Source organism: Apteryx rowi, unplaced genomic scaffold (genome assembly GCF_003343035.1).
Source record: "Apteryx rowi isolate R43461 unplaced genomic scaffold, aptRow1 scaffold_76, whole genome shotgun sequence".
Classification (NCBI taxonomy): Eukaryota; Metazoa; Chordata; class Aves; order Apterygiformes; family Apterygidae; genus Apteryx; species Apteryx rowi.
Window position 1 is genome coordinate 2,681,103 of NW_020451049.1, and position 23,024 is coordinate 2,704,126.

At 38.1% G+C, this 23,024-nt stretch overlaps 1 protein-coding gene across 1 annotated transcript in view; it reads right to left on the bottom strand.

Annotated features, from left to right (window-relative positions):
* Nucleotides 1-16,193: 16,193 nt before the first annotated feature.
* Nucleotides 16,194-23,024, bottom strand: part of PDGFC (platelet derived growth factor C) — a 131,099-nt gene continuing 124,268 nt past the window's right edge. Inside the window, exons 5-6 of the mRNA XM_026088243.1 lie at nucleotides 17,605-17,822; nucleotides 16,194-16,826 (exon numbers count right to left, since the gene is read on the bottom strand). Of these exons, the coding sequence (XP_025944028.1) occupies nucleotides 16,710-16,826; nucleotides 17,605-17,822 (335 nt within the window). The 3' untranslated portion in view covers nucleotides 16,194-16,709. The remainder of the gene's footprint in view (nucleotides 16,827-17,604; nucleotides 17,823-23,024) is intronic.

Below are 23,024 nucleotides of genomic sequence, written 5' to 3' on the forward strand. Positions count from 1 at the left end.
AAAATATTATTGTCTCACAGCATATATTGTTGCAATGATACTACTGACTTTAAATGAACAAAGGTCTTGATTAAGAAAGATGAAAGAGGGAAAAAAACCTCATTGCTTTATCACCAAACTGTTTATTTTACAACAGTGTGTCTGAATTTTAAAACGTATATAACACTCTTCTTTTTTCCCCTTTATAATTTAACATTACTACTGCTCAGGTTCTTTTTGTGGAAAGAGACTAGTTTGAGGTTTTTTTCGAAACTATGTCTGTTACAAATTTATGATTTGGTCCTGATTTGAAAAACAAGACTTTACAATTAGTATGGGAGTAAGGGGGGGAACAATAAAACATACAAGTCAGAAAACAATCCTCATAACATCTGCAGAAACATATTAAATGATACAAATGATATGAGAGTGGGTGCAGCCATCCTGTCTCTGCTTTACTTTTACCTTCTGTGCATCCTACTCACTGTGACAACAACAAATCCGATGTCACACAGAACAAAGCAATGCTCAAAGCTTTTGAGTTGATACTTGCTGGATTTATGGATTTACTTCAGAAATCTTAGCTTTGAAAGGAGAGAAGAAACCAGGTGTTGCAAGAACTAAAAAGCCCATGGTAGTTGGGTCGGGGGGTAGGAAGCAGCTTTCCTGTTGTCACTGAGAATCAGTGTAAAATATATAGTGCTGAAGGCTTTTATGTTGTAGTGATTGATTACATTCCATGTAATTTGTACTCTTTACCACTAATTTCTCTTGTTAATATTTACATTTTTTTTGTTTTCATGATAGTATCAATATGATAGGAATGATAACATGGCATATGAATGAAAATATTGAATATACAGTATATATTACACACAAGAATATATGGCAGGAAGACAGAGCTGACTTCATGTCAAAGGTAACACCTGAAACATACACACATAACCAGGGATATTTTTCCATTAAATCAAAAAAGTTTCCGCCACAAAATTAGCCTAGTAAAATAAATACTTATGAATGCACAAATAAGCAAATATATCTATACAGGAGTGCATTCATTACATCTAAAAAAGCTTTGAGTTTGGTTCTGAAACATCAAAACCGGAACTAGGTCCCAGAGATTTTCAATAACCCAGTGTCAATTTGGAGTTACATTACTAATTTCATGTTATATTTAAACTCAGTGTAGCCTTAGGCCTTTTTTGAATTACACCAAGTTAGACAACCAGCCTCAGCTTTACGCTTACATTGATTGATAAGTTTTTACATTTGTAGCTGCCAAAATGAGTATAAATTGGGATTGCTTATATAATGAGGAAAGAGGAGAAAGAAAAAGATACTCAGAAAAGCATTTGGATACTCCAAAATGTTTCAAGTTAGGAAGAAGAATTTCCCATGTCTAGAAATAAGACTAAGAAGTATAGAACTTCCTAGTCACATTTTATAAATAAGCCTTTAAAACAGAAATAAAGACCACTAGCAAATGCAGCCAAAAAATTAAATGGCTGCTAGTGAAATACTGAACATGGATTTCTAATACAACAAAGACATGGTAAAATGGGGGAAAGACTGGCTTCTTTCAGGATAAAAAGTGATGACCAGAAGAAAAAAACAATTTACTTCAATCCCATTAGATGTCACAGGTCCAAGCATTCCACAGACAGTAAAATGATTTCCTTGTCATCCTTCCAGCTAGAGTTGTTAAGAAACAACTGCAAGGAAGACACAACCACTGAACGAACTAATAAGCCTGGAGCACTGGCTTTTCAGGTGCCTAAAGCTGTAAAAAACAATCTTTCTTAGGCTGTATTGGCTCTGAAGCAGTGGGGACCATAGGCAAAAACACAAATCATGGAAACTACTGTAATCTTTAAAAGTCAAAACGCTAGCCCTGATCATTTGGAATGTTGCAGGTACATGAACTAATGAAGACGTGCAAAAAAGAAGTATCATATTTCTATTTTAATATGTGTCTGGATTACTGTGAGAAAGCAGAAGCTTCATCATTACGAATGCTGCATGCAGCATCCCAGCACTTTGTGGAATAGATTAACTGGGTGAACCATAGGCCTCCTTATGTTGCAATGCAATTACATGCCAAAAACTTCTGCAATCCCATTTTTTTCAGTCTTCATACCACTGGGTTCATCTRCATAGCATTATTTCAAACAATCTTATAGCACAGAGAGTTGTATTTAAATTTGTATTTTTTGTTCCAGATTCAGATCTCCAAGTACATTATAAAAAGAAGGTACCATTACCTACATCTAATAGATAGGGTAATTTAAGAAAGGGAGCGTGACTTGCTCAGCATTACCTAGGGCATCAGTGGCAGAGCCTGAATTCTAATCCAATAGGTTTCCAATTGAAGGAAGATGAGGGGGAGATACTGTTATCATAACATTAATCATGGAAGCACACAGTCTTTACTGATAATAGCACAGAATTTGCCGTTCAGAATTTTGGTCTCAATACCAGTCTGAACAAAAGAGAAGTTTTCCCATATAAACTAAAAAGGAAATTCATTACTACGTAATCTACCATCTGTCACTTCACTACAGGCATTTCTGGAAAATCACAAGAGCACAAAATATCCACACATTTAAGTATAGAATATTTAGAAAATTGGCTTAGTAAAGTCAATTTTAAAATCAATAGTGTACTTGGAGCTCATAAAAATGTCACTACAAATATGGAAGAGCATATACTAAGCAAAGATCAGTATTAACTTGCACAATTCTTCCTTCTTCATGCTAGTAAGCAAAGATTACCATTAAGATGAACTCTTTGTAACAAATCATTCAGACTAGTAGCCTTCCATCTTTTGTGCGCATACATTTGTGAAGGAGCTACACAGGTGTAGCACAGTCTAAAGAGTATGATCTACTGCATGCAATCTGCATGCCCAGGTATGTACATGCATTTGTGCTCTAGCAGAGCCAACGGCTACAGAAACACAAAGCATTGCCTATGGCAGCCAGTAGTGCAGACCAGCAGAAACAGCTTTGTGAGGTGAAACACTTGATGCTGAGCACCCGACACAAGCCATATATGAATAGGTGTTCGGCAGCAGCAGGCTTTCGTTGGACTAATTCCTGTCTGCTCCCATAGACCATTCAATGCCGAGGAATAGCATCAGCACTCCTGGGGCACATCTCTTGGTTTTTCATTCGAAAAGGATGCAGTCCATTCTCTCCAGACTGCTCTGCAATGCAAAGCAAAGCATGACAAGTGGGCACAACTGCCCACTGCTGATTTACTTTAAAAGGGCACTCCTGATCAAAACTGAAACACTATGCAGACACATCCATAGAAGACCATGTGGGAAATTACGCAGCTGACAGGCAATTTAATGGGACAACATCCAATTCTTACAAATAGAAGACGAGAAGAAAGCCTAGCTCTCCCAAACTGTGCACAGTGCTAAAATTTCTCTTTGCTTCAGCAGCCTCACGCACCAGAGGAGAAGGGGTACACAGATCAGACAGCACCGTGCACTGCACAGCCCTTCCCTCAGTGGCTGGCCAGTGTGCCCTTGTGCCTTTGTCACATGCTGCTACTCAGCAGTGAAGAGGATCTATTTACCTTTGCTACAGGCCATATGAAACCTTATTTATATGGCTGATACAACTAAATTGACTGCCACATACTTGGAACTGGCCAAATTTCTCTTTTAGTGTCTCCTAAGAATGTGAGGGCATTAGGCAAAAAGATTAATACAAATGTCAAAATGTTTTCCAACCATCAGGCAAAAAGCTGAATATATCACAATAAATAAATAAATAAATAAATAAACTTAAATCTCTTGCAGAATGAACAAGTTGTATTGTTTTCCTGCTCTTCTCAAATGAAATAGTGTATTTCATCTGTGGACTGCACTCAGTGAAAGCTGAGTAAAATGTACTTCACAATACATACCTCCAGTAAACAACTCTTCTGGAGTGCCAATAGAATGAAAAAGTTCACAGCACTAGAAAATTAATGTCTCCAATTACTGAAAATACTACACCCACAGTAAAACTGAAATCACTCACAATAGGCTGAGGAAACATCAAGTAACTTAACACAGCAAACAGGAGACTAAACTTTCAAAGTAAAGATATTCTTGATTGCACAGTGGGAGAAGATTGCCATGAAGATTGCTGAGTCTCAAATTACTCGTGTCACATGAATCGCAATTGCACCAGCTTACTCCAGCTGCAGAAGTTTAGGATTTGCTGAACTAGATGATAAGAGACTGGAGCCAAAGAAGATGTGCTAGAAGAATTAGCAAACAACCAATATGTTTAAACTTAAAAAAAAATAATAAAAAAAAAAGATAAATATTAGTCAATTGCTCAAGTCACAATAAGTTTATATCAAAAGTCTGATAGTAAATTTTATGCACATTGTATCTTTTAAGTATATCTTAACTGCTCAATCTCTTCAAAGTTTCCTCAGCCATGTACTACCGCAGCAAGCTCTTGTCATACAGGAATGGCTTTTCAGAAACCAGCAGACGGCTGGTTTCCAATTCCCTGCTCCACCCTGCAGTAACGTTTTCCTCTTTGCTTTGTAGATAATAGGCAAAACACACAATGAAACAGGAACAGTAGGAATATTTGGTTCACTGAAATCTAAACACAATTGCACATCCCCTTTCAATCTATTAAATGCACATTCCACAGTCAGCTTGAATCTGCTACGATAGCAGTTCATTACATCCTTGCTGCAGCTCAGGTACCCAGCATACAGCTTTTCATGCCAGGGAAGCAGCACGTTGGCCAGGTCTGCTCACCCAGGACAAAATGTTTCTGCTCAAAGGCAGTGAAAATTTTATGCCTGGAGACATTACGTGCTCCGTCTCCTCCCCCATACCAGTATCAGTGACAGAACCCATGAACCAAACAGCATTGCTATAACTATAGAAGAGACTCCCTTCAATTTACTTGCTCAAAAGGCAGGGGCAACAACCAGAACCAAACAATAAATTTTGTCTAGCACCCCACCACAGTCTAGTACATGCCCAAAGGCAATAGCTTGTGTAACATGACAAAACTAAATATTTTCAGGTATCCATCGCCTTTCTCTAAAATGCAAGTAAACATCCACTGCTTAACAGATGAGGTGGCACCTCCAGGCTGCAGCCTTCCCCTCCACAGTCTTTCTCCACAGTCCAAACTCACTGACTGTTCTATCTGAGCTACATCTCTGGCCATTCAACTCCAAAAGCAGCCTTCTTCCTGACAGCTCTCTACTCAGTTGCCCCCCTCCCCGAAATGCACCACAGCTTAGTCCCACCAAAGCTCCCCTTTGTTCACTGTCTCAAGAATTCAGCTGCTCCACATTCAAGCTTGCAAGTGCCAACAGCAGCTTGTGGTTGCCAGGCTCTATCTGCATCACCCACTCTTCCTCCTATGTGCTCTTTAAGACATGAATATGTGTTTAAAGGCAACCAGGCTTTGACAGCCAAGCAAGTTACCAGCTGAGCAAGTTACTAGCCATCAACTGAGCTACTATAACTGACCCCAGGTGAACCTGTAACCAGCACCAATGCAAAACAAAATGCACTAGCTTGGACCACTGTTACGGTTGATGCATACCACCAGTAACTGCAGCTCAGACCACTCGTGTGCTCTTTCTAAGAGTAAGATAACAAAGACACTAAAATATAGAATGAAAGTGAGAAAAAGACTGGAGAAATTTCTGACAAAACCTTCCATTTCTTTTAAGACTTGACAAAATGATCATCAGAGGGACTTGTTGGAATTGAGTTTTCTTCTATAACCTGAGAGGAGCCATACCCCATAGTGCATCATAAAAACATCACACAGAACAGCATATTTGGCATCCAGGTAGGAAGGTCACGGTACAGCATATCCTCTACCAAGATCCTCCCTGTCCCTGAGAGCCTACTTGCACAGAGCTGGCCAGTCAGGAGGACTCCTGCCTTGGCAGTGTGTCAGTGCAAAGACCTATATGCAGGCATATGTGACCCCATCCAGCCTGCTGGAGTCAAGGAGCCCATCTACAGGGAGGTCTCTGGCATGCTTCCTCTAGCATTTTACATTTCAAGGCAGACTCCATAAAACTCAACCCATCTGACCGCAATTCAGAGACATACCCTGGCCCTTAAGAGCTCTTGAAACAATGAATGTCATCAGCTCCCAAACATGGCTATCTTCCTTTGTAAACACTACCCTTAGCCTTGCATTTAGTTTCTTCAGTCTTCCCAAACCCAGGTTCCTTTTCAAAGAAATGTTCTTGCCGTCATTTTCCTTTAGCTTAAATGGGCGATTTTCAAAGACAATAAGAAGTCAGCCTCTACCTCCCATTTATTTCCAAGAGATGTTAGGTGCTTACCTGGTATTTTTGCCTGTGACAAGTTCTTCTGGTTCCTCCAATTTTTTGTCTTTAGAGCTCCTGAGCTTATTTATTTGCACTGACTAACGCTCTTCTCTGCTTACTAATTCTTACTAATTCTTCTACTTACTAATTCTTACTAACGTTTAACTGCACTGATGCTGATCTAAAACATCCCAAAAGACTGAAAGTTTCTACTTTCTGAGGCACATCAGCACTACTAAAGCAGAGAGAAATACATAGGCTCAGGCAGTCTGGATTCACTGCTTATATTGCAGAAAGGCATGTAAGAAGAGAACACATGAAAGTGAACAAAGCTAAATATTAAATTATAGGATCCTTATTTTAGCGCTCTCACGCTTTGCTGTGGGAGGGAAGGAAATTTAAGTTTTAAGAGACAAAATAATCCTTGCTGAGGAATTGGACTGCCCTTTCTGCCAACTGGGAATGATTTCTCTAGTTTTTTTCTGAAATTTAAAAATAAATCTGTGCCTGCCTCTTCTCTTGCATTTAAATAAGTGTGTTATCAAGACCTCAGTGCTTAAAGCTGTCACACAGAGGTCACAGAGAAGTTCTGCACTGCAGACGTCTACTCAGGGTGGCCTCCAAGGAGAATTTGAGGGCATCCAAAATTCTAAAATCCTTTAAGACTGCTTAAAATAGTCTACCATATTTAAGTTACCATATTTAAGGCAAAGATTTTACCCCACCACACAAAGTGGTTTGACATGATTGAGTGTTGTTAGTATAGCAGTGATATGTTAATGCAGGTACTTTATAGAGTAAAATATTTATACAGAGGGTCTTGTTCACTGCTTTCACACTGGAAAGAATGTTGCCCTTATTGATTTAAATGCCACCCTGAAGCATGGGTATGGGGAAGTCCAGTATTGCTTAAATAAACACTGTATTTGCTGTTTCACATTCCCGTGGGACAAAAAGAACTTATAAGCATCAGGATATTTTAACTAGCTCTTCATTCCTTTTCTGGGAAGAGATTAAGGTGACGTAATTTCCCTTTACATATTCTCTCAAACAGACTAACATGGATAAATCAGTCCTCTAAGAAGCGGATCCTTTCTTGGATCCTGGTTGACCCCCAGGGGTAGCAGTCCCAAACCCGTGTCCTGTGGGTATTTACACATTGGCCTATCTGTAAACCAGTGGGTATCATCATCCCTTGTGGCACCATTCCTGGCATTGCCGTCTCTGGCTAACAGGCTTTCTACAACCACAAAATTGCTCTTTATGTCATTTCCTAAAGGACTAGTAACTCCTTCTCTATATTTGTACATATGAGGTACCTCTTGTCAGGCAAAGCACAATTAACAAGCCTGAAAAGAAAATGGCTACGTTCTTACACAGTAAGTAAAGCAAAACTGAAATGCAGAAGGGTAAGCTCTTTGGTAACAGCTCAAAGGCTATCATTTATACAAGAAACTTGATCTTACTTGAAAAATAAAGGTGTGATTTCACACAGGATATTGTTCTAGATATAGGCACTTTCCTATCACATAACATACGATTCTTTCACATCCTTATCTTCAGTTTTTAACTTGAAAGTAATGATTAACAAAGCAGATATGAACCCCTTGGATGCCTATTTCAGAGAAACTGAAGAAAAAGAATGTCATCTATCAGACCATAAAGATTATAAGGCTATTTGACACTTAGGTATATCCTTCACAGCATAAGGAAATATTTCACTCTGTGCTTATTAATTCATAGTCTAATGCTGATTTGAATATTTCACTGTTAGGATGGAGATTTAATGTTAGTGGAAATTATGTTTGTGATAATGTAGCCATCTAGCTTAGTTTCACAAACTGCATGGAATAAATCAACAGGCCATGATATATCCTTACTTTTACAAGTATAAAAAGAGCTCCATTACTTTGGCATTAGCATGCCACACTGCTAAACTACTGGAAATCCAAAAAAATTGCCAAGGTTTCTGAAAGGAATTCTTCACAGCCACAGCTTGATTTCCATTGTGGTTTAGGCCATCATTTTGTCTCCTTTCTCTCCCCCAGCCCTGCAGGGTGTTAACCTCCTGCCCCAGGTGCTAACAACTCATCTCTGTTTAGAAATGGCAGCACTTTAAAGATTGCCTATAATATTTCTGGTTAAATTATGGTTAGCACTGGTAAAAAAAGAATCAGCTTTTAAAAACTGCTAAAGTTTTAATTTATCCAATGCATAGGGATAGTGAGACTTAAGGAAGGAAAATATATATTATATATTAACAACAACCTCTAAAAGAATGATTAGTATTATTTTGATTCTTCCAGTAACTTCCAGGAACTACTGCTTTTATTGAACACTTCACAGTGCATGCAAGTGTTTTGTTTTTCTTGTGTAAATCATCTGTTCTTCATTATCCTCCTGTCCTTTTGATAGTAAAATAGTTAATCTGCTCATTTTGAAGACACTAAGCTCAAGCGTGGCAAAGGAAACCAAGCTTATGAAACTTATGCTAACCATCTTTCTCTCTCGTACATGGCCAGTGCTGAATTCCTGTTCATAGTGTACAGAAGATGTTGCATTTATTTATATGCACTGTGTTTAACAGCCACTGATGAGAATGTCAAAGGCTCTAATACAACCTAAAAGGCTAAAGGGGTCCCAGTCTGCTGATTTCTGGAATATGGAAAGTGTAGTGTACTCGCACTATTTCATAAGCCTCAACCACCACCATGAATGGAGACAAGAATGCTGAACTAGATGAACGTCTGGTCTAAAAATACACTTTTTTTGTCTCATTATTCATAAACAGGCTCCTACTTCTCCATAAGCCATAACCAGTCTCATATTTAGAAGTCAGCCTCTCCCCAGGAACCACATGCAGATCATACACCTCAACAACACCTACAAATTGCTCTCCAAAGAGCCAGATGCCACAAAAGAGTCAAGAAAAGATGCCCTCTCACTCTCACTCCCCCAACCAACAGGTGAATTTGATTGTTCAGTTAAGAGATCCTGCAGGTTTGCTTTGCCTCTGATACATGTTGTTTTTGCCCACATCAGAAGCTGTGCTTTAGCTCTCAGAGATTCAACTAAATAGCATAACATGGAAAGAGACTGTTGTCATGGTTTATTGAATGAGTCACAGCTCTCGTTGCTTAAGCCTTTGGATGAAAAAGCTTTCTTACAGCTCAGATATACATCGTTTTTTAACACTTATCTTCAACATGGGACATGAGAGGTAACAAAGTCACAGATACGCAGATTTATTTTCCATGCTTTGCATGTGGGGCAGATCCCTTCTGGAAAACACTGGTGGAATTTTGTACATTTGAATTCCATATGCCTTCAGCAATATAACGACCCCAAGATTTCACAGTTATTTGAAGCCTCTAAAAAGTCAATCTCTGTCTGAATTTCTGTCTCCTCACTGTAGTAATATTAAAGGTCTGCTTAGCATCTTTGTGGAGTCACACAAGCATGAACACGCTATATTGTGGGCAGCTCACCTACTGAGATGTCAGCCTGGAGAAATAAAGAATTTTGGGGATCCAACCTTTTAACACACAGGGACACAGAGAGTCGTGTGTTTGTTTTACTGAGTGAAATTATTCAACTTACAACAAAAGGATACACAGTAAAAAATAATTAGTGTGGGGTAAGCCACTCCTATTCTGAAATTATGAAAAATCTAGAAAAGAATGAAGTTAAAGCTTAAATATTATTTTCTTCTGATCACAGCCTCTAAATAAAACCTTTTAAACAAATTGTGCAGTTAATTTTGGTATATTTGATTGACAGTTCACTAAAATGCTAATTGTACTGATCACTAGCTGATCCTCTTCCTCAAAAAAATTTCCCTTCATTGCCCTCACTGCCCTTCTCTCTAAAACAAATTTCATATTGGTGGTGCCTGAGGTCCCAGAACATACCCCATGGATATGACTGAAGCAGGACAAAGTGAAACAGATAAACAAGATTTTTTGCCAACCTTGTTATCTTACTGGGATTCTGCACAGTGAAGGAAATGCAGAATTTACTAAGAGATGAGGTTTTTTAGATTCCAGTCTGAAGAAGAGAGACAGCAGAACCAATCTGGGATGAATTACTGTCTTCAGAGCTGCAGAATCTGAGGAGGGGAACATGGGCTTTTTAGTTGAACCAACACTTTTGTCTTCAGTTCACTAGGCAAAATAAGAGGCTGCCAAAATCAGCTATATGGAAAATCATTCCAGGCTGCATGACTTATTGACATTCTTCTTTGAGAAAGAAAAGTTTTGCTCAGAAAACAGGCCTGTAAATGGGCTATTCACATTGATTAATTTTATGCATCTAGCAGAGCTGCCTAAGTGGGAGGGCTAGACTGTGACTCTATACTAAATGAAGAAAGACAGGCTCAATGAAGAGTGACACAGAGCATGATTCAGAGCAGGAATCCAGCTTATGTGCTCTGAATCACACTTTGAAGGAGGCTGTCATCTTTTTCCCATGATGTAGCTGAAAATTTATTTTTCTTTTAGCAGTCTAGGAGAGTTGCAGAGAGGCAATGGGCAAATTATCTGACTCTTCTCTGAACAATTTTGTATAATTTATGTTGAAAAAGGAGCCATATTTTTCTTCTGTGATTTTGGCAGACAAAGAAACAAAACACTGTCCCTGGGTATGAAAGGTGCATGAAAGGAGTTCGAAAGGCAAGTTGTCTGATGAAGCATCCCATGAAAAAACCATCATGAAAGGAAGACTTACTCAAACTAATTTAAATAGCAAATTGTCACAAGTAACATCAGAAAAATGCTAGTCTGCTTAGCTTCAGAGGTCAGTTTGAATGAGAATCTAGCAATCCTTATTCTTTTAGCATCTCTGCATGAAGATTTACATGAGAGCTCTTAACAGTAGCAGAAATACTGTATCTGCAGAAGTCAAACAGAAAGTAGACATTTCCATTTTTTTTCCAGACTTTGGTGCAATCAAAATACGATTATTTAAAGAACTTGCAGCTGAAATGTAAATTTATAAGAGTTTCAACACAGTCCTCCATTAGAAAGGAAATCAGGTAACAGAATCACAGAATCGCTGAGGTTGGAAGGGACCTCTGGAGATCATCTAGTCCAACCCCCCTGCTCAAGCAGGGTCACCTAGAACACATTGCACAGGATTGCATCCAGGCGTGTTTTGAATATCTCCAGAGAAGGAGACTCCACAACCTCTCTGGGCAACCTGTTCCAGCGCTCTGTCACCCTCACAGTGAAAAAGTTTTTCCTCATGTTCAGATGGAAACAACTTTAGTTAGCTGATGCACTAGCCACTAAATGAGGTAACTTTGTGCTTCAGTATTTCTTGCCCCTCCATGCACTCTGTTGCATGATCCATAAATCTTTTTTTTTCTCTTTGCTGCAAAGGAGGTGTGAGCTCTTGCAGCCAGGCAGATGAGCAGTAAGGAAACTTAAGAGCTTAAGAGCCAACAGACCTGCAGTCAACGCCCTTGGTGACTAAAGTTTTGGTGCCGTTCCACATCACTCCCATGCCAACAACAGCTGACACAAGGGTTTCAGAAATGTAAATATCTACAGAATTCATAAAAACAATGCTCACCATCAGTTGGCAGCTCCCCACCTATTCCTCTGGGGGATTAATTACTTTTAGTCTAAGCCATCTATCAGGAACACAATACAGCCTACAAAATGCAGCCTATGCTATCTGGATCTTGTCTAATTTAGAGGAACTACTTTATTCCACCCAGCTATTTCCACTGTTCGGGACCATTAAAAACAGTCATTTTCCCCAGCATTCCCTAACACAGATGCTTATATTAACACAGTTCAGCAACTCACTGCTTAAAATAGACAGCAATAATTTGAAAAATCCCCACAAAAATGAGACATCAACTTCTATTCCACATTGAAAATCATGGGCTTTTTATCCACTTTCATCAATCTTTTTCTACCCATACAGCATCCTTTGCACTCAGCACTGATGACCTGTAAATGTGGAAGAAAAGGCACTGTTGATTGCTTGTTAGTAATTCATGATTAATATCTTGAGTTAGTTTTTGCCATGCCGTTGTCTCTTTACTTAGAAACAGTAGAACACTAATAATAATCAGACAAAACCCTCAGAGGAATATTTCCTGAATTCTATATGTAATTCTGGATATAAAATAGTTGGCCCACCTTGAGGCTGAGAAGTTATACTCCTCAAAAACAACTGATTGAGAAATTTCACCTGGTGACAAAATCTTCAGAGGCAGAAAAGGTGCTAAGGAATTAAAGCCTTACGATGTGGGAATTTTAAGCAAATTCAGAAAAGTAGAGTTGGACAATCATTTCTGAAATAAAGTGGGAAAGCAGAGTGTGAATTTTAAGCAAAAGTTCCGTCTACCATTAGTACATTTATTAAGTGCAATTTTGAAGTCTTATTTCAAATATATTTTTCAAAGTTTAAGCCTAAGTATTGGTGATGGTCAGTGCATCCAAATAAAAAGCAGTACATGTCATTATTTTGTCCCTTCCACTGGCTTGCACTGTTCCTGCATTTGCCCCTGCGTACACCATTTGCTAAGGAAGCTCTGAGGCCTGGTAAGGGCCAATGGGATAGCAGCAGGCTGAGCGAATTACTGCCCTCCCCTGGCACTTTCCCAAGATGCCCCTTTGCAACAAGCATTCGCTCACCTTACAGCTATGCTGTATGTATATAAAATATTTGGCCCACCTTAAGGCTCTGAGAAACTTCACTCCTCAGAATCACCTGACCGAAAAGTTTCATCTTCAGGTGACAAAATCTTCAGAGGGAGAAAGGTGTTAAGGGATTAAAGCCTTTCAGAGAGGGAGTTGTAAGTAAATTAGGAGACTGCTGTCACCAGCACTGTTTCTCCCTTGCCCTTTTGTGCTGTATTTTCCTTCCACTGACCCCTACTGCCCATACCCACCTCACCTCACCCACGGCACCCCCCCACGTCACCCACCTCCTGCCTCCTCCAGCCTGCCTGCTGCCGACCCACCTGCCCCGTGCAGGTCCCCTCTCCTGCGACCCACACCATGCTCAGGTCTGCTCCGGCATTCTGCTTTCCTACCCTAATCTCACATCCGTCACCAGTAAGTGTTTCTCTTATGCTGTGCCATGTTTTGCTTGTTTCTAAGTGAAGACTTAAAATCACTAATTCAATTTATTTTTATGACACCAGCTCCCCTATGCCGTCAGAAACTTACACAGAGCAGCTTCAAAATGTTTCAAGAATATTCTGGATGCAAAACTATGGCAAATTCAGTAGAATCTAGGAAACAAAACCTGGTGAACATAAGCATTATGTAGTAAGGATACAACCCATCAGACCACCAGCATAAATTACCCACTATCAGGGAATACCTGCTCTATCAAATAGTATGGAGGATATGACACAAAGCAGGAAAACTTCATCTTTAATCCCACAGCTTGGTATCTTTTCCAAATTTTGTCCTTTAAAAATACTCAGAGCTGCCCATGCTGTCTAAGCTAGGGAAGATCTGGAGTGCTAAATTCCCAGAATATCTGATTATATATTCCAGCTGCCCAGCTGCTCTGGAAAATGAGCGGGGCCCAGCACGGGGCAGGCATGTGCCACTGAGCCTACACCGACGGATTCAGACTCACAGGCCCTTTTTCCCTTTGCTGCCATGGCAGCAGGTCCCAACACCGAGGGCCGAGAGACTTCTCTCTTTTGCTACTTGCAATATTCCTCTCGGCATGGGATAGCAAGGAGCAAATGGAAAAACAAATTCAGGTTAACTGAAGTGAGAGAAGACAGTTTCAACATGGAGCTGAGGCGGGAGGAAAGAGGTTAATGGTGCCAGGCAAGAAAATGGGAAATGGTGGGGAGGGACGATTTTCGATCAGATGAGAGACACAGCACCGGGAACTGGGATGAAAAGAGGAAAGGGATATTAGTTTGAATGCCGAATGCTTGGCCTATAGCAAGGAACTGGTAAGGAAACTGGTACAAGAACATTGGTAGGGAAGAAAGTGAGCCAAAAACAGAGGTGAGCAATAGAAGAAATACTTCTGATTTTTGGAAAGCATTAACCTTCAGATCTACTGTCAGCAAATATGTATCCCGAAATGTACGTCACATCTTTTTCCACTAGTAGCAAGTCTACAGAGAGGATGAGACCTTATATATTTCCCACAAGAGTAACGTATGTAATGGAATTACATTTTTCAATTCTTCTGATGAATTATGGTGCCAAAGGCTGTTATTTCTCCTTTTAATCCAATTTGATTCTTAAAAGCTCTTGATATCACAAAGAAAGCATAATATTAATTCAAAAATATTACTGCGAAACACCCTTTACTCTGGTCAGGACTCAAAATTCAAGTAAACCAGGTTTCCTGTGTTACCATAACTCTGCATTCTGGTGCATGTTTTAATGTTCAGATCGGATAATTATATGCTGCATTTCCACCACATATTTGTCTTATTCAGTAAGGAATTGAGGGTTGGGAAAATAAATCAGCTAAGATAGAATCAGATTTCACCTGAGAATTTTTCAAAATCACTATCACAAAGTCATACTGACACACAGAAACATCCATATCAGAACTCATTTTCATGATGGAAACAATAACAGAAGATGTTTTTTCAACTTGACAGCTTCACATCCACACTATTTTGAATATTCTGAATATTTGTATGAATACCATCATATTCCTTCTCTTTTTTTCTTCTCTTGGATTTACAGATAAACAGAGATAGTTAAGCAAATGGAAGCACAAGAAAATGGATCTGTCTTTGTAACAAAAGACTTTCACTTTTATAACTGACTTTCAGAATGATAAGCAGCGAATCACCCTCTCTACTTTTTTGTTATTGTATACTTATCACATATAAATATGCAATCACACCAAAACATTTCTTCTCCCAAAATTAGCATTATTACTTTATTTGGTGATTCGTTACAATCTGCAAATCCAATAGTCAAAAAATAAACTAGACATAATGTTAAAGCATTTTACAAGCAAAATACTTTACTGTTTCCTCTTCAATTTGCATAGGGTGGGATAAGTGTATTGGTTAAAGGATATAACATACAGAAGAAACAAAAACATAGTTCATAAAACTGTACTGAAGAGTGTTACAATCCTGTGAGTCAACAGAATTTAAACAGATGTAACCATCAATGGAAAACCATACACTTCAACATTAACAAGGCTACCTTTCCATGATCACGATGCATCATGAAGGCAGCAGGCCACTGAACTTCTTTTCTTATGTTGTAGATCATCCTACTTCAAAGAAATTAAACAATTAAAAAAGCCAGAATGCATCTATCTATGGTCTTTTTTTTCTGCTGGAACAAATGCCAGAATGGGGAGAGGAATTTTTTAGTATCTACTTCTGAAACCATTTATAGAAATTTCTGTCTCTTATATTTTCAGTATCATGGAGCTAGCAAGGTTAGACCTTCATCCACCCATCTCTGTTTATTATTACTGTGTTTCCCCGTAAAAACCCATACTTTTTCACTGTCTAGCAACAAACTATCAAGCAATAACACTCCTTTCCCATAGTAGCCTATGTTCCCATAGTAATCTATGTTCCTCCAACTGTATAAATCTGGCTTTAAAGTCTCACAAAACTAAAAAATATTTGATCTAGGTTGTAATAAAAAAGAATATTAAATACCTTTGGTAAAAATAGATATATTTAACAAGTTTAGAAAAGCAAATAGTTATATTGTCAAAAGGAGAGTATAAAAATGTACACAATAAAAAATAACAAACAACAACAACAAAAAAATCATCGGCCATAGTAGTAAGAATAAAGGCACTGTTCTTTCCAATGTTAGCTCATTCCATAGCTATTGTCTGGTCTTCTTTCTAAAAGGCAGGAGCTTTACTAGAACGTATGGAAAAATCCAGTCTTTCCTACCAGTATCAGGCAAATTATGTTTAATTCGGAGCAAGACAGTCTGTTTTAAACCAAGTTTATAAACCAGAGAATGCTTCATTTAGAGTACACAGGAGTAGCTGAACACAGAAAGACAGATTTCAGATGTTTTCAACAGAGGCAAGGTGTACTGGAGCTGTAGAAATGTGACAGCCAGCAGAATCAAGTCTCCATGATGTGAGCCTTCTAACTTTAGTTTTACTCCTAAATTATAAATCCATGTATTGTCAAGAAAACTGTGGGGGACAAAAACAATACATACGTTTTAAATCCCTCATTGATGCCTTTCTCCCATCCTTTCACTGGGCCTCCAAACAGAGCTGTTACACAACATATAATCCCAGTTTGGCTTCTCCTCTTTTTAGAGCTCACTGTAAATCCTGAAGATGGAAGATCCCCAAAGCAAACAACTGAGATTATAGAAGGAGATAATGCACAAGCCCCATAATAGAATCAGCCATTGATTGAATGTGCTTTGCAAGAAAACAGCACATTTAAACCATGTTTATCCTTCAGTATTCCCTTTGCACACACAGTCACACTCCTCATGGTGTTCCAAGGGCACATCTGTCAATGATTTATGCAATCCCCGTACACCAATCCTTGGCTTCAGTTGGAGAACCTGAAGGAGAACAATCCAAGCATCAAGAGAACAGCAAGTGCATCGTTACACACCTGGACTATGAGCTAGACTGCTCTGGAAACAAATTGGAAGACAGGAGGCTTATCAAAAGAAACTAAACCTTTCCTCAGCTGAATTTCTTCATTTATTCCACACAACAATTATTATTTTTTATTTCATCTCAAGGCCTTTCCAAATGTGATTATAACACGCTTAATAAGTATTTGTTTTTAATCAGAGAGTCTTGCAGTTTCATCTTTCTATTTGTTTTCTTTAAGGACTAATGATATAGTTAACCCCATGGAATTACGAGATAACTCTTTAATAAATAATTTTAACTATAGATTTATAACAATGGAAATGGACATATCTCTTTCTTTATAAAGTTCATATCTGCCTCTAGAGAAACATTAACAGGGAGGTGTGATATGTCCAAACTCCACTAGTAAACAGGTATTTCAGGAATGACTTAACAGTTCCACGGAAAAGCCCACTCTCCACATGAGTCAGTACACAGCCAGCGCGGAAATATATTTGTAGCTATAGGGATACTATGAAACTTAAATATAAATATCAACTCCCCTTTCACTATTGTACAATATTTTAAAAAGGAAGACACTAAAATTTTAAGTTACACTTCATTAAAGTGGTTAAAAAAATTACTACAAGTCCAATATGTACAATTTTAAAATATATTTTGGTACACTCATAGTAAAAACAAATTCTTGAGTTGTCTTTCAGTACTTGCAAACATGCAAATATACTAGAAAGTGCATACCTCATGGTATTTTTTGGTGACTTTTGTTGGTACACATTGGCACTCACTGCAGCTCTGATGACAACAGGCACAGTTTCCACCACAACGCTTAACCAGAAGACACAGTGGCCAGAAGATGGTGTCAGTTCGCTTCAGCTCCTCCCTCAAGGACACTGAGAAGTTGCGAGGAGTACAACTATACAGCCGTACCTCCTCCTTTAGAAGGTTCAGATCAACCACTGCAAAAAGACGAACAAATATGTGCTCTTCTGATTCATAATCAAACTTCACTGGTGGTGAACCAATGGTGTGGAACCCTTGGGGAAAGCTCATGTGCTAGTGGTGCAGGTTCAGCCCAAAGGATAATACTGCTGTTTTATCAATACTGTGAAACCTAAATTGAAAAATCCTTGTTTAGGAGTATTCACTATTTATTTTGTAACTCTGGAAGAGTTGGTTCAAATTAAGCAAAGTAAGCTTTAGCTGCTATATTCTAGTAAATGTTTTACCATATCAACGCTAATGGAGTTCCCTTTGTGTCACACTCATACTCTGAGTTTGAGTGTTCCTATTCAATATTAACTATGAACTGGAAAAACACACACAGCAATTAAGAATCCCGCTAACTTCCAAACACATTTTTGAGTTCATTTCCATAAAACATGACAACATTTTCCCCCTTGAAAATTCAAATAATGCTTTTTTGCAAGGGAGATAAATAATTTTTTTTTTTTAAGTATAAATAATCCAACCATTTATATTTAAGGGGGGAACTCACTGCTATGGACAAATAACTTCAAGAAGTTAGCTCATTGTCCGTGAATACTGTATAGACGATATATAAGTGCATAAGTATGTGCATCTATAAATGTCTTAACACTCTCCATTTTTCACTGGTCCTCTCTTTCTTCATAGCAGTGCATATATGAATTTCTGTTGTTTCTCTTAGCTTCATTTTCACTCGATGTCTCTTAAATAAAATCCAGCTTCTCCTTCTGAGCATCTAACTCATCAAACTGAAGGGTTAAAGATATTCATATTTAGCATCAAATTCCCTATAAAATGSTTCTGCTGTATCACACTAGAGTTTGACTGTGCCAATGGTTGAACAGCTAGCTCATGAAAAGATCAGAAATATGGAAAATTACTTCAGGCTTCCCTTAACTGCATCACCAAGAAGTAAGAGGTCTTGAAATAGAAAAATGAGAAAACTGGGAAAAACTGGGATCAGTTTGGTGAAAAACAGTGTAATTTCATTTCTTTCAGAGAAGCCAGGCTATAGCGTCCATGATCTTGAATAATTTGTCTTAACCTTTTCTTTCCACTCCCACCACCAGTAAGGAACAGAATTAATGTCTAATTCACAGGGGTATTCCTTCTTACTGGTTCATAGTACTTTATCTTCCTGAACAGAAAGAAAAGAAGAAAATTTAATGTAATATGGCCTGAATGTAATAATGTAATAAGTCTTGAACAAAGCAGTACAGACCTTTAAACCAACTGTTTTTGATCTGACTCAAGAAGAAACTGGGAACAAAAATATCTCAGTGCAGTTTAAAAATCATATTATTAACCATTGATATATTACTTCACAAACCCTTTATATTAACTGCTAGTAGTTCATCGATAAAAAAGCTATGAAATAAAGTTAAAATATGTTCCTGCTCTGAATCATCCTCTAGAAAGATACCTCTTTTCTCTCTTTACTATGTAAAGAGCCTCCAAAGGTTTCTAAGGAGAACTTTAGCCCATTAAGACCAGCTATCTCCTCTCATTTCTATTTAAACATGCGAGAAAAAGAGAATTTAGAAGCTGCACTTCTCTAAAGAAATGCTCACTAGTACTGTCCCAGGAGCAGATCTTTGGGCAATAATTTTATTCCACAGTTCTTCAAACATTTCTTTTGCAAACCTTACCCATATAATGGCATCCAAAAGTAAGGGTATACTGTTGTGAAGGGTCAGTTAAACACACCGAAGCCTCTTCTCTGCTTACGTTTACAGTGAATGCCAAGCTGAGGCACTTCATTCCTTTACTATCAGGTTAACACAGGCTCCTAAATAAACAAGCTGACTTTTTAGAAGTGAGGAGGGTGTAATAACTCCAATGAAGTTACTGATAGGACACCAGCCTGCCTCCCACACTGAAAGAGCATTCCCTGAAGAAAGCTGAAAAGGGAGCAGAAGAGATACAAAGCTTTTTGGGGAGAGATTCACAGCGAGAAGTTAGAAATGATTTAAGCTCCTCTGGTCAGCTAATAGCTCTAGGCTGAGTCATTTAGATAGTGGACATATCTACCTCCATTTATCAAGGACTGTGGACAGAAACTGAGTATACTTCTTTCTCCCATTACCTTTCGGGATATGGAATCAGTGATGAGTCTGAATGAGAATACAACACCTAAAACACAGTAAGACAAATGATAGTTCAGCTGATACTTTCTGCTGGTAGATTTCTACAGAGACTGAAGATGCTTGGTACAATGAATTTCAGCAAGCTAAGCTTGTGTGTCCTAACATGATTTCTGCTTGTTCCTTCACCATGAGAAACTGAAAACAGAAGTTGGACACTGATGCCAAAGATACCACCTGCCTCTTCTAGCATGCCCAGGGACCAGTGGAAGAGAGCTGCCTACCTGGAATCCTGTTACTTTGCTATCTTCTGCCTACAGCCAACAGTAGAGGAATGTATCCATTTTTCTGTACCAGTTGTAGTTATGACACAGAGAAAAGGGCAGTGTACTTAAATGAGCAGTAAACATAGTATACATTTTGTCACAAAATTGAAATGAATCTGAACTGCACCCCTCACACCTCCAGTCCAAATTTTAAAAAGTTTGTGTATAAGGACACACATTCAGCTCTTGGCAGATGTATTTAAGTGTGCCTTATTGTAACAACAAGTTTCAGGAGAGCTGAAAAACTGCACATTTGGTTTCCATGCTTTACGATCCACTAAGGTATATTGCTATCATACTTTTACATGAACCCTCACCCTACCTTATGCAATTCAATTTCATTAAAAGGTCTGTGGCAAATTTATCCAGTGCTTATATAATCACTTCTTTGAAGTGTGTGAATGAAGCTGTTATTTTTTCAAAGAGTATCTATCTGTCCAAAATTTATTTTAACACACTGTGGGCATGAAGCTAGATGAGAGAATGTATATATTCCCTTAAAAGTGTTTACTTAACCACAATAAAAGGTTATGTGGATTTCCCAAGTGCACTGAGTTACAGTACCTGTTATAATGTGAACATTTAAACACTCTTTCAACTTGGCTTCCACTCATGTATCATGTTTGACACAACAGTCAAAGTTCTTTTGTTTAGCACTAGCTCAGGAAGAATGGAAGGTTCTGCAGTAGCATATGAATGAGAAACACTAAAATAAAAATAAGGGGAGGAAGAAAAAAGGGGGAGTAAATGTAGATGCAGATAAGTCTAAAGTAAAGTCTATTTCAAAAGTGTGTCTTCATTAGCATATACAACTCAAATATTCCATGTTCACACCAGCCTGAAAGTAACTGCTTTCTCTAATTGGCATTGTAACTTTTTAGCATCTTCTGGGACTTGCATTCAGTACCACAGGGACCTTTCTTTCCCAAAACATTTTTCCAGCTGGCTCCTACTCTCAAAGACAGTGAAACAAATTATATCCTGGTTGAGACACCAGTATGTGGGCACAGACAGCAGAATGGTTTTGGTTCCTAGGAGTGTAACTGCTTGGAGATGTTCCTAGGAGCGTAGCTTTCCTACTGTCTCCTACAACAGGAAAGAGCTGTTACAAAACTGGTTTCTGTGCAATTTTTGAACTCCAAACAAACAGCACAAAAGACAAAGTCACATATCTCTCTATACCAGAAAAGTATCTACTAAGTACTATGGTTGGATTATGACTCTTCTATTCTTCTTAAGCAGACTTCAGAATACGGTCTAATGATTACTCATAGATTTCTGTGGGAAGGGATGGGATCAATTTTTTGCACTGCAACATATATTTTATTTTTAAGTATGTTTAATATTCTAAAAGAATTTAGGGCTATATTTAGACATCAAAAGAAGAAACAGCAAGTTCAACAGCTTCTGAACTTGCTGTTTCTTCTTTCCTGGCTAGAAGTTTTTAGAAGCATTTTATCCAGAGAAAACATCAGACACAGAAGTTCTGTGGAATTTAGGTTGTCTAAATATAGTCTTTTTCATATGAATTATTAAGTAGAGGATGACATTCTTCTCCTTTCTACATAAAGTAATATATACTTTTAATTAGAGTTTCTTTTAATCTAGATATAAACTGATGCTTGTTCATGAACGTAGGGACACTAATTTAGCTTTTGCACTGAAATACTGCAAAAACAAAACTGATCTAATTATAGAATCAAAGAGTTTGGAGAAAAAAATCCACAACATTTCAGGGCATGCACTTCTCCAAAACAGTTCTTAAATAGGTTTTTAAATACAGCAAACTTTCTACTAAAAGCAACAATATAAAAAAGTTTGCTTTCCCTAACTATTTAATAGACCTAACAGTTCATACTATATCATCTCAACTGGACATATTTTCTGCCCCAGGCTATTACATTACACACTCAGTAATGCAGTCTGAGGGTGGTCTCTTTAAGATGAATGTGGCAACACTATGATATGTTTATTCAGTGGAAAAATCTATTTCAGTATCTAATTAGAAGTCTTTAAAAGATTTACTCTGATAGTTTCTTGGAAGATCTGTCTTGCAGGGAGTTGCCTTTGTCTATATAGATGTTATCCAACACCTGCATTTTAGTTTATGTAAGGTTCCACATATTACATTTTGTTTTTCTCTCTACTTAGTGTATGCTTATGGCATATATTTGGCAAATACTGAAACTCTTGAATTAGAAGAGTGTTAAACGACTATCTAAAAGACATGGTCCATTGCTGAAACCTTTTAAAGAAACTTCCTCCTCTTTGACTTTTGATTTAGTTGATGAGTACATTGCTGTAGCAACAGAGGTAGGGTAGACGGGTTCATTTTTAGGCTGTGATCCAAGGATCAGCTGTCAAAAACTTAAATTTGAGTTATGAAAGTTTTCATCTCCTCCCTTTCCTTGCTGATCAGATGATAATCTAGTTTACATTTGCCAACTGAGGACTTTATTCAGCTGCACTTGTATATCTTCATTTTCATGCTATATGGTGGGAAAGGAAGGAGGTATTGCCTGCATGCTATCCAGCCACATGGAATCCATAAACATGAAACAGTGGGCAGCATCTGGAGGATATGTGGTAGAAAATGCATGAATGTCAAATATAGATGGAATAAAATGATTTGCTGAACAAGAAATAGTTCAGCAAGTCTTGAAATACATCATCTATTTTACATCTGATTAAGCTGACAACTGCACGATCAAATATCAGATATGGACACAAGGATTTCATGAGGTAGCATGGAAGAGCAACATTT